This window comes from Carassius carassius, chromosome 7 (assembly GCF_963082965.1).
Source record: "Carassius carassius chromosome 7, fCarCar2.1, whole genome shotgun sequence".
Lineage (NCBI taxonomy): Eukaryota > Metazoa > Chordata > Actinopteri > Cypriniformes > Cyprinidae > Carassius > Carassius carassius.
Window position 1 is genome coordinate 5,897,213 of NC_081761.1, and position 15,582 is coordinate 5,912,794.

The 15,582-nt window shown below is 37.8% G+C and overlaps 2 protein-coding genes across 3 annotated transcripts in view; one reads left to right on the forward strand and one right to left on the reverse strand.

Annotated features, from left to right (window-relative positions):
* Positions 1-15,582, forward strand: part of slc5a10 (solute carrier family 5 member 10) — a 33,481-nt gene that overhangs the window by 14,007 nt on the left and 3,892 nt on the right. For both annotated transcript variants that reach the window (XM_059553598.1, XM_059553597.1), the window contains exons 8-12: positions 397-602; positions 2,905-3,040; positions 13,295-13,402; positions 13,534-13,684; positions 14,183-14,351. In XM_059553598.1, the coding sequence (XP_059409581.1) occupies positions 397-602; positions 2,905-3,040; positions 13,295-13,402; positions 13,534-13,684; positions 14,183-14,351 (770 nt within the window). The remainder of the gene's footprint in view (positions 1-396; positions 603-2,904; positions 3,041-13,294; positions 13,403-13,533; positions 13,685-14,182; positions 14,352-15,582) is intronic.
* On the reverse strand, positions 1,677-10,261 carry fam83gb (family with sequence similarity 83 member Gb). The gene is made up of 5 exons (XM_059553596.1): positions 9,225-10,261; positions 7,913-8,080; positions 7,681-7,805; positions 5,444-6,671; positions 1,677-2,729 (listed from the first exon to the last, which is right to left on the reverse strand). The coding sequence occupies exons 1-5, from the start codon at positions 9,684-9,686 to the stop codon at positions 2,259-2,261; spliced, it is 2,454 nt and encodes an 817-aa protein (XP_059409579.1). The 5' UTR covers positions 9,687-10,261; the 3' UTR covers positions 1,677-2,258.

Consider the following 15,582-nt stretch of genomic DNA (forward strand, 5'->3'; position numbering starts at 1 on the left):
AAATAAAGTCAAAAAGAGAGGTTTTATAGCACCATGTCTGGTAAGGACACATTAAAACCTGCATAGCTGGTTTGTATGGAGGTGTGGAAGAGGGAAAATCCCATTAACGTCTTCAGCAACTCTAAAGTCATCTCTAATGGTTTTTAAGAACTGAAAATTAAATAAAAACTGCACAAAGATACAAGCAAACAAAATATAAACTCAATATGACAAACACATAAAAAAAGTCTAAACAAGTCAAAGAAATTTAAATATTTTAATTGGAATCGATTCAAAATTTACATTTCGTTTTGATGCCATTTTGATGCTACTACAAAGAACAATTAAAGCTAAACCTCTACACATTACCCAGAAAGTAGTAGATTTAGCTGATATGTATTTATGTACACGTTACAGCATTCAACAAGATTGGAGGCTACAGTAACCTGGAGAGCGTGTATTTGAAAGCTGTGCCGTCTAAGATCATCCCAAACACGACATGCCACCTGCCCAGGTCTGATGCCATGCACCTTTTCAGAGACCCTGTGCATGGAGATCTACCCTGGCCAGGCATGACACTGGGATTGACCATTCTTGCAACATGGTACTGGTGCACCGATCAGGTATGCTTCAACACACACTCTCATAAATGGATAACAAGGCTACCCTGGTTTTCACAACACAATGTAAAAAAGCTTTGCGTAAAGGACAGTGTTGCAAATGTATTTTGCATTTTGAGTTGCATTCTGCTAGAAGATATTTAACAAATCACTTGACACTGCAAAGACTTTTTAGAGACAGAGGTAAAGACCTTTTAGGAAAAGGATCTACCAAGTCTAAATATTTATCCACAATTAGACCTCATTCAGAGCAGACCCTTGCAATTTGATGTAAATGATAATGAGGCTGTGAGGGATTTGCATCAACTAAAGTCTATATTGAGTCTTGCGTCATTAAAACATCTTCAAATGATTCAAGTATATTCTCACAGAAACTGTGAAAATCATTGTGTGCGGACTTGCATAAAAATGATAAGAGTGGAGAAATGATAAAAGATTAGATTATTTTTGCAATAACTGAAATTGTAACACTTTCCTTCTATAAAGTACAGTGGACATCACATAAAAAAACACATATTTCCAAACCTCCTTAGCAGGTATTAAACAAAACATTACCAAAAAAATACATAATTCAATTCCTGTAAATACTGTCTGAGTTGGAGTCTTCTCCAGACCCAATACATGTGGGATTGGTCTGGGTCTTATTACTTTTCTTCCAGTTGGGGGCTCAAAACTTGGTCTAGGTCGTGGCTAAGGGTCTCAGTCATGACCACAGTTAATTCAACACTGCACAAAGTGGCTCAGTGCTGCAATAAATTCAGTGTTTTTCTGAGTAAGTTTCAGTTTGTTTAAATAGCCAGGTCTTGGTCGGAGTTAAAGTCCAGGTCTTAGGTGTCTTGGTCTGGATCTTGGAGTGTTTGGTCTCGACTCCAACTCAAAGGCTAGCTCTAAAGGCCGGTTCACACCAACAATGATCGGCACAAAATCTGGTCTGACTTTCTCAAATAATTAGTTTCTCTGTCAGTAGGTCGTGGTTATGGAAAAACTAAAATACCCAGCTTTTTTCCATTCAAAATATTCAGTTTGAGAGTATCACAAAGTACTAATTATATATAACAGCAGCAGCTTTGTGCATGTGATAAAAGCATTAATATTATTGGCTGAGCAGTCTTTTTTCCGCTATGCACAGGAAAAGAGATTAGAACGCCTCTCCATAAACAAAGAATCTGTTGCACTGACATCATGCAAATGTTTGTATCAGTCTGAAGCGATTTAAAGATTGAAAATGTTCAACCACAACAAACATTCATCTTGGTGTGAACAGGCCTTGAGACAGTCTGATCTCCTCAGGTAAAACCATGGACAAATGCAGACTTTGACATTAACTCTCTATCAGTTTGTACTGTACCTTAACCTTTTCAACATCCTTTTCCCACAAGCTGAGAAAATAATTTATCAACAACAGGGGGGGATGAGAAACCGTCATCACCATGGTCACAAATCCACCACCAAATTTTTGCACTAGTCCAGATTACACAATAAAGGCACGTCAATAAAGAGTAAGGCTGCTTGTAACAAGTTTTGCTTGCCACGGTCCAGTTTAAAGATACAGCTGAACTCCAGTTGAAGTGGAGACTGGTGGCCACATAATTGCACATTTGTGCCTTTGTACTCAATACAAAGTTGTTTGTTTTCTGGAGGAAAGCCACCATAAATCAGTTAAATTTCATTGTGTCTCTGTGTCAACAATTTATCCCCCAAAGCAAAACCAGATGTGTTCACTGGAACCTTCACCCTGAGGTGTTTGTAGCTGGCAAGTTTAGATAAAGATATTCCTAATGGCATACGGGTCTCAACCCGTCTACGAGGAGACGGAGACTTTGTTTGAGAAGCCCGATGAGCAGGAGAGAGTGACTGAGAGTGCGTGAGCCGCTGAGCGTGTGTTTTGCCATTTCTCAGTCCTTCTATCGTATAGGTGAGGCTTTGTCTTCTAGGGGACCGGCCGGAGCGGTTTAGATTTTGCTTGCCTGATCCATTTGAGGGGAGGTCAGCATATGCTTTCTCCTGCCAGTACCTGTGGCCCCCGATCACATGGCCGCTGCTTTTAGGAGGTCTATGGAAAACTCCAGGTTTAGCAATCACCACTTTGGCCCGGCCACAAGTCTCTCGAACGGGAGAACTGGAAACCATCTGGTAAAGGTGAAAGGGAGGAATATGTATGTGAGAAAGAAACAGGATAAAAAATAAAATAAAAAACTTCAGGCGTGATTTCAAATGTTTCAACAAATTATAAACTGTTCTGATGATTTTTTTAATATGAACTCAGAAAACAAAAAGTAATGTTGGTTGATCTGTATCTCGGCAGGTAATTGTGCAGAGGTCTCTATCAGCCAGGAGTCTGAGTCACGCCAAAGGGGCGTCAATCTTTGCCAGCTATCTCAAGATGCTTCCCATGATCTTCATCATCCTACCTGGCATGATCAGCAGGGCACTCTACCCAGGTACTACACTCACACTCCTGCTACTGTATCTGCTAATGCTGCAAAAATTCATTGCTATGTCTTTTGTGCAAGCTTTGTCACCTTTTAAAAGCCTATACCAATAGAAAATGGGGTCAAACCAGCTTAAAGTGGTCAAGCTGGTTTTTGGTAAATGGTAGCTGGCTTGTTGCTGTTCCAAAGTGGATTACCAGACCTAATCAAGCTGGACTGTTGCACTACACTATTCTTCATAAGCAAATACACAAAAAACAGATAAACCTTAAGCAGGGTAGTTTGATAACCAAATAAATGTGAATACTGCACATCTTACTTAACTGAAGCATTTTATTCAAACAATAGATATAATAGAAATAGTATGAGACAAGACTAAACAATGGCATTATAGGAAAAGATTTGTAAGAATGGTTCCACTTTATATTAGGTGGCCTTATGTACTAGGGATGTTCATTTCGATTATTTTTCCTAACCGACAACCGCTGCTCATTAACCAGTTATTAATAACTAATAAATAGGCCTATACTAGAAATATATTTTTACTTAATAAATTAAGAAAATGAATGAAAAACTGTGCAACAAGTACCCTAGTATGCAGATTTTTGGGTTCATTTTTGTGATGCGCAAAAGGAAACAGCAGAAAGCGACATCTTATTTTTCTTTAGGCTTATATTACAAAAGCATAAAGATTGTTTTTATTGTGAATGTACACAAACCTTTTACAATTCCGATTAAACCCATTACAATTCCGATTTGACATATTTAAATGTAGAAGAATCTGGCCCGTTAAGTGTTTCACCGTACCGCCGTGATGTTATGCAAACATTTTGTTTTATGTGGATATTGGAACGTGAGTAAAGTACATAATAAATAATAATTTGGCATTCAAATACATCGCAAATATAGAAACATTTGATTTTGTGTCAAATGAGAGACCACACGTTGGTTTCAGTTCATTTTAGCCTTTTCAAAATATTGTTAATTGAAAGGCTTTGTTGAAGAGTGAGGGGAACTAAAATAGCCTAGCTTTGTTTACAGTGTTTATTATAATGTTTGTAAAAAAAAAAAATTAGCAAAGCCATTAGACCCATTTCTGAATGAAATAAAACGTGACTTGTTTTTTTCTCTCTCTAAAAACTTTTTATTGTTTTTATACATGTAGCGTAGGCCTATTTTAACCACACAGCAATCCATTTGAAATATTTTGATAAATTCCTGAAAATATATAAATAAATGACTTGTTGTATTAATTGTATTGGTCAGTCAAAATTCTTAACGGTCGGTTAATGGTTAAAATGAACATTCCTAGTACTTCCATTTAAATTAATCATTAAATATAATACATTTATCGCGTTCAAACATGCTATTACATTGTACTTATATTTTTTAAATACCTGCATGTAATTACCGTATGTTTCGGACTTTAAGTCGCACCTGAGTATCAGTCAGTCAGTCGCATCAGTCCAAAAATACGTCATGATGAGGAAAAAAAACATAAGTCGCACTGGACTATAAGTCGCATTCATTTAGAACCAAGAACCAAGAGAAAACATTACCGTCTACAGCCACGAGAGGGCGCTCTATGTTCTCAGTAGTAGGCTACAGAAGCACTGAGCTGCATAGAGCGCCCTCTGGCGGCTGTAGACGGTAATGTTTTCTCTTGGTTCATGTCAAATTAATTTTGATAAAAAAGTCGCACCTGACTATAAGTCGCAAGACCGGCCAAACTATGAAAAAAAGTGTGACTTATAGTCCGGAAAATACGGTACATCTGTAATTATTACTTTAATTACACTGTTGATCCATCACTTACACCCATCTTTAACCCCACCCATACCACCAAACCTTTAACTAACCTTAAATGTTTTGCAATACAATATGAATACAATAAGTACATGTACTTATTTTTTGATGCAAGTATTTAGTAGTTTAGACCACCTAATATAAAGTGGGACTGTAAGAGCTATGCAATAAAAGTAGGGATGTTAAATATCCAGTATTAAAATTCTGTCCAACTCTGTTTCACTGATAAGCAATAATTAACTAATATTAAACGATTTTCTGTTTAAATAAATGAAAAGAAAAAAAAATAATTAAAAACTATATTTTAGATGATAAAAATGTAGGCGAGTTCAATCTAATTGCAGCTTCATTTACATTTCCCCTTCTCCCATCCATTACCCCATGCATGTGTTTTAGCACTTATACAGGTTCAGGCGTGCTGGAAATGTCAACAGGGTGCGGGAACACACACCGGCACGCCCTTGTGCTTTCTGTAACACACACGCCTGGCTTCTTTTCATCTACTTGAAACACTCCCAGGTTTATAGACTGGTAGAGTGAAGAGCCAAATCTGAAAAAAGCACTTTCACATTCAGTAACACTACTGTAAATCAAAGTCCAACCTACCTTTGTTTTATGTCTGTTCTGAATGTTCAGTAGATTTTTCTCAGCAGTGGTTTGTTCGACATCATCTGTTCGCAAGTCCAGCATGGATTGAGAGAAACGGGCCATCACGTTAAGCGCATCAAGGCTGTGGTCTCCAACACGACCGGAACCCGTTAACCTTCCGTTAGGGAGTTTGTCACTGCTGTCAGAGTCACTACATTCATAGAATTCATCTGATGTTGTAGAATTCTCATCTTTATCCTTTAATGAATGTGCACAGGTGACAGCGGTGCTGTCGGCATCATTGTCGCGAATGTCCATGTTTGCATCCTTTGTCTGGTTTTCGCCCCTTCTGATTAAAGTGACCTCTGCATCTCCAGAGCCCTCCGGCCTATTAACCACCAACTGAAGGGTGCGTGGCTTGGGCACAGGCATTTCTAAAGTCTGTTTGACCTCTGTTGATTCAGGGTTGGACTGCTGCACTTGTGGAGGAGGGTTGGGTTTGGGTTCTTCTTTCTGGATCGGAGAGCTTGGCGAATAGGATGTATTGGCTAGTGTATCTTTATTAACATTGCTAGAGTTAATCTCCGGCTGAGTTTGGGTGTTTGGTTGAACATTTGCATCTACAGTAAATGTTTTAGAAATTTGTGTTGTTTTAGGACGAGGACTTGCTTTATCTGGTAACGGTTCCTCAGGTGGGGCAGTGAAAGGGTCTTTAAAACGTATTGCTTGAGATGTTTCGAACATTTGCGAGCGCATTAAATGCACCTGTGTTGGCTTGCTTGTATCACGGATATTGATAAACCCAATAACATCACTGGCTGGGTCTGGCTCAGGCCAAGTGGGCAAGTAGAGAATGAGATCTGCCTTTGGCAGACCTACAAGTCCTGGGTGCTTTTGCGGTTCTTCTATCATCTCCCGTTGAGGCTTGGTAATCTGGACCATAGGATTTTTGGAGGTACTGTTCTTGGCACTAGCCTTGTCTGAAGAGGCTTTGCTTGCTGAATCTAAATTAAGTAACGCATATTTGGGGCTAATAAGTTTTCTTGCAACAGATACAGGAACAGGGGGCGGAACAGCGATCGGGACAGGGTCAGGCTCTGGAGGGTCCGCCAATGGGATCTTGGCTAGATTGACTCCACGAGAGTTCAGGTATAGTTCGCGGAACTGCCTGTCAAAAGTTTCAACAGCCTGTCCCGTCAGGACTGTAATGATGTTGCGGTCCAAACGAGAAGCTGTCCATGTAAAACTGAAACATAAAGATGCTACATGTCAGAAAAGAGAATAAACAAATAACACGTACGGCACAATCACATAAATTGACATTTAAACTAGCAAATCAAAATATTTTAAAGCAGGGGTAGGCAACGTCGGTCCTGGAGTGCCAATGTCCTGCAGAGTTTAGCTCCAACCCTGAAAAACCTATCCTACCTTTAGCCATAGTAATCCTGAAGACCTTAATTAGCTTGTTCAGGTGTGTTTGATTAGGGTTGGAGCTAAACTCTGCAGGACATCGGCACTCCAGGACAGACATTGCCTAACCCCTAGTGTGTTACCACCACTGTTGAGGTAAAGGCATGTTTTTCAGTTGTGTGACAATAGCTCACTCATCCAGATTTTTTGTTCTTGTTTTTTATGTTCACACTTCCCTTTTCTTTTGGTATTCTGGCATTTCATGCCATACGCTTGGTTTATTCGGTCGGTCTTGTGATTTGATTATTGCTTGACTAGTCTTTTTTTATTCAGCTTCTAGTACTCTTTTAGTATTTTTTTATTCAGCATTTCGTAAAAAAAAACTAGCTATATGTACTATGCTAGATTAAGAGACTTGTCATGGCGCTTGTGTTCTGTTGTTGTTCACTCATTGGTCTGATTGCTTCTATTGTTCTAATTTGTAAGTTGCTTTGGATAAAGGCGTCTGCTAAATGATTAAATGTAAAATGCAATTGGATTATTTTTGTTACCATGTTACACCCCTGTAAATTATCTTTTAATTTGCCATTGTATTTTGAATGTTTTCCCATGTTCTCTATCAGATGTTTTGGAGAGATCAGTGACGTTTCTAGTTTAGTTAAGACTGTTCCTGTTTCACATTTGGTTTATGGTTCTTGTGATTCTCTTACCCATACCGAATTGAACTTGCAATTTGCACACAGTTTACTAACATGCTTCCTTACAGTCTAGTGTGACTGGCTTGCATTTAAAAAACACAGTTTCATGTATGTGTTCATATACACATTTAAGTGCACAAAACAAACCTGTATGATCCGGACACAGCACGGTCTCCATCCACAAACATGAATTTCTGACTCAATGAGCCACGCACCTTCTGAGCGGAGCGTGAAAAGAATTCGGCACCACCAATGCATCGCACCCGAAGATGCTACAAACACAAATTGTTATTCATACACTAACAAACACAACCAACATATTTTCTTATTTTAAGAAAAGTCTACAAAACAGACATTAATACATGTGCCTTCTACTCACATTGAGGTGTCCACTGTGCATGTTGGCTCTCTCACACATAAACAGGAAGTTCTGTATAGATGCATTATCTATAATAATGTATATAGCTACTTTCTTTTTAAATCCAGCCTCTATTAGATCCTTGAAAATGTCGACGTCTGTGAAAACATCCATTACCACAGCAATCATCTGCAAAAACACAAATGGTTTTGTATTATTTCTCAGTGTACAAATGATTATACACAAAAAGGTCATACTCCATTGTAATATTCTATTGTAAGCATGGATTATGTTCTCTTTATTAAGAAGACAACATGATGACACAAAACATCTCCTACACTCCCTTAATCTGTTGTACTACACCTATTAATAACCATATTTCGTTATAAGCTCTTATTGTGTAAAATGTCTTTAGATAAAGGAATCTCTTTGATTGAGTATTCGAGTGTGTGTGTCTTAAAGAGAGAGGGGGCGGAAGGGAATTTCTGCCGGTATGTGTCACGGGCCGAACTGCTGGCTTCAAGCAAGTTTTAACAAGACAAATAAGTTGGCTGGAAACCAGTAGATTGTCAAACGTGATGGATATTTGGACATTTAACATGTTTAATTTATTTTCTGCTGAACTCAATTCATTCCTAACAATTCCAGGTTATCATTTTAAAAATTAATCAGGAGAAGAGTTTTATTGAATAGTGAGTGTTGACATGCATAAGCATAGCAGCTCTTTTGCTTAGAGCCATAACACCCCACTGATGTTGCCATTGATTATTTCTATCCATAAATGGAAATTATAACTTTATGTAATGTAAGATGATGTAAGATGAGTATTTAGCATATTAAAGACTAACAAATATTAAAGACCCAAAACATGATTATTTTTTAGATTATTTTGACCAAAAAAAATCCACAATTAAACTGTATTATTGTTCATTGTAGGCTACTTATAAGCTGTTCTGAAAAAAGCTATTATGATGAAACATCAAGGAATTAGTTAATTGTTCATTTTGTTTCAGAAATGTTTTCCAAGAACGTTTCAGACATAGATATGTATGGGTTTTGTAACCACAAGACACAAGGGTTTTGTAGACAACAAGTCTGTCAGGATCTGCGAACAGAAATCGCTTTCATCTGATGTAACCATAGAAACCGACTGCTGCTTCAGCATTTTCAGTGAAATTTTTGGACTACACACTGTCGAAATAAGTGAACGCTGTCATCATGTATCAATTTTGTATAGTTTCACATTACACAATTCTGAAACCAAATCTCAACAGCGTTTCTGTGGCTGACTGACCATTCAATCGTGCTTTTCAAGTTTCTCTAGTTTACCCACCTTCTGTGCTTGCGCGATGGCCTTTCTCACAACCTCTTTTATATGCGTCGTCTGTCCGTCCACTGGCGGTTGCGTGTACACATTGACACGCGTCACTCCGCGGTAAGAATTGCAGTCTGGCCATCCGAGGTCCAGAATCGGTATGGAGGTATCAGAGCGGTCCGGCCAATACTGCAGTGAAATCGCACCGTCCTCTCCCTCTGTCGTACCATCTGGTTTTTGATGCTCAGAACCGGGTTTATAATCTTCTATGTTCCTACGGAACCGCTCGAGCTCGGGTTCCGACAGGAAAGGACGAAGTTCGTGCTCTTTCACATAGGCGTCAAACGCGTCGCGTCCTTTCGTAATAAGCGCTTCAAGCGCGACCCGCTGATCCTCGCTGTAAAAAAACTCTGGTTTGGTTTCATTCAGACGCCAGTTCACATGATTGTTATCAAGACACTGAACCTGTGAGAGAGCCATAGCGTTTCCACACACAAACCGAATTAAAACGGGGGTTTTTTTTTGTCATACAAATTAAGGCGATATTATATCTTAAAGTTATAAAAGATGCCTCATATGTTATTTGATCATGTTTCCCCGAGCAGAGTCCTACTTCGGAAAAGGACAGAAGTTGACCGCTGAGCTAGAGATCATCTTTCAGTTAACCAACAGGTAGAATAGAACAAAGCATCTCCACAGGCTCTAGTAATTAGACACACCTCAGTCACCTGACCGGGAGGGGCAAACACACACACACACACACATACACGCGCAATAGCCTGCAGCCAAATAGACTGGATCCGAGTTTAGGGTCTTCCACAAACGCATGAACCCTGCAACCTCCGACGCCGACAAGAAAAACAAGCTTCCGGATTGTTCACCAGAGTGTTGCAAGTTAAACAAAGCTTTCTTTCGTCTCCCGATAGAAAAAATGTCCTGAGTTTGTTGTCCAGTAAAGTCCTGTGGGGTTTTGTGTTACTTTGCCCTACTTCTGGTGAGCTGGAAAGAGGAAGAGGCTGGATGTCTGGTTGACTGCATGAGCGCCGGTGACGCGGCGGGCACACGGCTGATTCAACAGTTACGTGGGTTTGGGCGGGGTATCCGGGAAGAAAAAAGTTGCAGCAAACCAAAGAAAGTGAAAGAAACACTTCCTATTTCCTCCCCCTGACTTTGTAAAAGTGGCAGACACTTAAATTTACTCCTGGTGCTAGTTGTCTCAAATGGAAGCTGCCACAATAACTTAATTATTAATCCATTTGCATTAATGTGCATGTTTTTCATCTAGCAATGGTTTTATATCCTGCTATTCAGATAGTTAACTACAGCTTCTGTTTGACTGATTATTTATTATCATTTTTTAATGTTATTATTATACTTATTAATAAGGCCAGGGATTCTCAAATGATTTTGGCAGCTGAACCACTTTAACTTGAAGTATTTACCTGAGATTTGAAGATAATATTTCAATATTTGTAAAGTAAATTTGCATGTCCATGGTTTTCTTATGGTTAATGATAATAACATGCAGATAAATAAACAGGCTTTCTTGAAGCATCTTGGAGACAGTTCTTCTGGATTTAGTCTGTCTCAGTTTGTTCTGTTTCTTCATGTCATTCCAGACAGACTGATGATGATGATGGAATCATATATCTGTATGAGCACTGGCTGCTGTCAGACTCCTTGTGCAAACAAAATTCTCATTGGATTATTACAATTAATGGCAAAATGAATGTTTGGAAATGTAATCTGATAATATTGACACCAGAAAATAGAAATAACTGACTTAAAACCATTTTATAGCTGGTGAAAATACCAGTGTTCTAATAATTTTTGGCCTCCACTGTGTGTGTGTGTGTATACAGAATATATATATATATATATATATATATATATATATATATATATACATATATATATATATATATATATATATATATATATATATATATATACACACATACATGCATACATATTCATATATACAAAACCTGATTCCAAAACAGTTGGGACACTGTACAAATTGTGAATAAAAACCAAATGCAATGATGTAGAATTTTTAAATTTCAATATTTTATTCAGAATACAACAAAGATGACATATCAAATGTTTAAACTGAGAAAATCTATCATTTTAAGGGAAAATAAGTTGATTTAAAATTTCATGGCATCAACACATCTAAATAAAAATTGGTACAAGGCCATGTTTACCACTCTTTGGCATCCTCTATTCTTTTTATAACAGTCTGCAAATGTCTGGGGACTGAGGAGACAAGTTGCTCAAATTTAGGAATAGCAATGTTGTTCCATTCTTGTCTAATACAGGCTTCTAGTTTCTCAACTGTCTTAGGTCTTCTTTGTCTCATCTTCCTCTTTATGATGCACCAAATGTTTTCTATGGGTGAAAGATCTGGACTGGCTGGCCATTTCAGTACCCAGATCCTTCTTCTACGCAGCCATGATGTTATAATTGATGCAGTATGTGGTCTGGCATTGTCATGTTGGAAAATGCAAGGTCTTCCCTGAAACGTCTGGATGGGAGCATATGTTGTTCTAGAACTTGGATATACCTTTCAGCATTGATGGTACCTTTCCAGATGTGTAAGCTGCCCATGCCACATGCACTCATGCAACCCCATACCATCAGAGATGCAGGCTTCTGAACTGAGAGCTGATAACAACTTGGGTTGTCCTTGTCCTCTTTAGTCCGGATAACATGGCTTCCCAGTTTTCCTAAAAGAACTTCAAATTTTGTTTCGTCTGACCACAGAACAGTTTTCCACTTTGCCACAGTCCATTTTAAATGAGCCTTGGCCCAGAGAAAACGCCTGCACTTCTGAATCATGTTTAGATATGGCTTCTTTTTTGACCTATAGAGTTTTAGCCGGCAACGGCGAATGGCAAGGTGGATTGTGTTCACCGACAATGTTTTCTGGAAGTATTTTTGAGCCCATGTTGTGATTTCCATTACAGTAGCATTCCTGTATGTGATGCAGTGCTGTCTAAGGGCCCAAAGATCACGGGCATCCAGTATGGTTTTCCGGCCTTGACCCTTACGAGATTGTTCCAGATTGTCTGAATCTTTGGATGATATTATGCACTGTAGAGGATGATAACTTCAAACTCTTTGCAATTTTTCTCTGAGAAACTCCTTTTCTGATATTGTTCTACTATATTTTTTGGAATGTGTAGCTCCAAAATGAGCCAATATTTGGCATGACCTTTCAAAATGTCTCACTTTCAACATTTGATATGTTATCTATATTTTATTGTGAATAAAATATAAGTTTTTGAGTTTTGTAAATTATTCCATTACTTTTTTACTCACAAGTTACTGGAATCCCAACTTTTTTGGAATCTGGATATAATTTTTTTTTCACATTTGTTGCCTTGTGTTAAATAGCTTTAAATCTTTTTTTTTCCCACATCAATCTACACTCCAAACACCATAATGGTAAAGCAAAAAAATTAAAAATAACATAAGGTAAGGTTTACCTTCTAACAGGACAATGACCTTAAGCACACAGCAAGAGTGGCTTATAGACAACTATGTGAATGTCCTTTAGTGGCCCAGCCAGAGCCTGGAATTGATCCCAATCACATTTTTGTAGAAACCTGAAAATGTGCATCTGCCCCCGTCCAACATGACAGAGCTTGAGATGTAAAGATTCGAGGAGAAGAATGGCAGATTATTGCCAAATACTGATGACCAAAGCTTGTCGCATCAAAAAAAAAAAAAAACAGTCTTGAGACTGTAAAGGTGCTTCAGCTATATACAGTATTTAGTTAAGGGTATGGATACTAATGCAATGTGCTTATTTCAGTTTTTTATTTTTGATACATTTACAAAGTTTTGAGAATTCTGTTTTTGCTTTGTCAATATGGTGTATGGAGTGTAGACTGATGTGGGAAAAAGTAATTTAAAGCAGTTTAACACAAGGCAGCAACAAGACATGAACAAAATGAAGGGGTAAAAATACTCTTGCAAGACACTGTATCCCTGTGTGTGTGTGTGTGTGTGTGTGTGTGTTTATATATATATATATATATATATATGTACAGAAATTACATGATTGCATCTTTTTTTCCCAGACACTGTGGCTTGTGTGGACCCTGAAGAGTGTGTAAAGGTATGTGGTGCAGAGGTGGGCTGTTCCAACATTGCTTTTCCAAAACTGGTCATCGAGCTCATGCCCAGCGGTAATCAGAATCACTTTTTGTTTTTTCAAATGTTGTATATCTTTTAATTGTTAGCATGTACTTTACCAAATGCACAGTCCATGTCATGGTCTTTTTAGCATAAATCATGCAATTGTACATATGTGTTCCAGGCCTCAGGGGGTTAATGATAGCTGTAATGATGGCCGCTTTAATGTCATCACTGACCTCCATCTTTAACAGCAGTAGCACCCTCTTCACCATGGATATCTGGAAGAAGTATCGAAGAGGTGCTAGCGAGAAGGAGCTGCTGCTAGTTGGCAGGTGTTTATGACTGTGTTTGTTTGCATTTCATGCATGGAATTGTGTCGCCTATTTAAAATCATTAATCATTGTGTAATGATAAAGGTTACTTAGATCCAACATCCTGGTGGTTTTTATTCAAAAGCAATTACATGAAAGAATGTAGAAATGCTTCATAGCCTCAAAAATGCAGTATGAGACATTGAGGGGTAGATTACTCATTTGCTTTATATTAGCTCATGTTAATGCCCTGTCATTGTGTTGAGATCTATTTAAGTGGAAATAAAACCACAAAATATGTATTTATAGAACTAGAAAATGGAAGAAGACTAATAGCCGAATAATAGTGATTCATATAAATGAATCAGCAAATATTACTAAAAGGGTCCAATGAGAGTTAGATTTTGTAGTAGAACTTAACTTTAAAGTCATTAACATAATGACTTTCATTTTCCAAATTAAGAACTGTGGTTGAAACTGAAGATGATCGTACAATGTATGTCCATTTTCTTTTCCCAGGATTGTTACTGTTATTTTGGTGGTGATTAGCGTGGTTTGGATCCCGATTCTTCAGAATGCTAATAGCGGGCAGCTGTATGTTTACATCCAGTCAGTAACCAGCTATCTAGCCCCTCCTGTTACTGCCATTTTTGTAATGGCTGTTTTCTGGAAAAGAACCAATGAGGCGGTAAGGAACACACATAAACATTAAACAGTGTCTGAGGTCTCACTTAGACTATATACATATTGACATACCAAAATTAAATACTCGCATGCATTCAAAGAAACCACTTCTCTCTCGTGAAGAAGGGATGTCTGTCTATTTTAATGTAGCACATTAGTGAGGGTGTGTGTATTTGTCTGTTAAAACACACAAAGAGTGAGAATGTCTGAATGACAGCAAATGAGATCGTAACTTTCACTTGGAAGTTATTGAGAAGATTGATAGTTTTTCAAAGAAATTAGGTCACACCTTAATATAAGCCATTTTATTGAGTCATTATATATTGTGTTTTTAAAATGGAAAAACACATTGATAAGTCAAACCCGTGTATAAGCTGCATTTATTTTTTCATTCAGTAAAATCTTTCCAAATGAGTGTGACAGTGGTCTTCTATCCTGTTTATTAGTAATAATGTTATAGTGAAAATAATATGTAAACTAGATACATATCTAGATAGATAGATCAATCTGTTTGAGATATTTTCCGGGAATAAATGAGATATATTCTTAGAACAGGAGGAACATTGTGTGAGAGTGCTGATAAGAAAAAAAAGGACATGTGATTCATTAAATTCTGTGAAATCCCCCAAACCCAATGTGTTTTGAAAAATATGCTTAGGATGAATGTTTCAGAAAGATCGTGGTGTACCAGGCTGATTATCTTGGATGTTTTACTTTAAGCAAAGAACAAAACTGCAGTTTTTTTCATTGACTGCATTAGAGGGACCGTTTCTGCTCATATCGTATGATTAGCTGTTAGCCAGGCAGTTTAACAAAAGAATGAAAACCTGTCGAGCTAAACATTTAAGAGCTTTAAAACTGGGAGGGTGGAATTTCAAAATTCCTGTTCGTTTTTACCCTGAGGGGTCATTTCATGCAAAGTTATCCTCTGTCCCCCATAGCAAAAAGGAAATACCCATTTTAGTGTGTGAGATCTCAGATAAGAAGTATAATTGCTCTGGAAAAAAGAGCCAATAAGTAGAGAATTTTAACATTGATTTAAAGAAACTTAAACTTACCATGGTGACATTCATAGGGTAAGAAATAAATCGTTACAGTGAACGTATTTGTGTAAGTGCATCCGTGTGAGTCAGTGACACAAAATGTACGAGTCGAGGATAAAATCAGTTTAACTTACATAATAGTTCATATCTACTGTCTTTACACGCAACACATTTTTGGCAAAACACTTGAAA

Bases quoted from the DNA above. Each gene is read 5' to 3' on its own strand.
- fam83gb (XM_059553596.1), bottom strand. From the start codon at position 9,686: ATGGCTCTCTCACAGGTTCAGTGTCTTGATAACAATCATGTGAACTGG. The intron at 7,806-7,912 runs GTGAGTAGAAGG...TTGTGTTTGTAG, and splicing joins TGCACAGTGGACACCTCAAT to CATCTTCGGGTGCGATGCAT. The intron at 6,672-7,680 runs GTTTGTTTTGTG...TTTATGTTTCAG, and splicing joins GCTGTGTCCGGATCATACAG to TTTTACATGGACAGCTTCTC.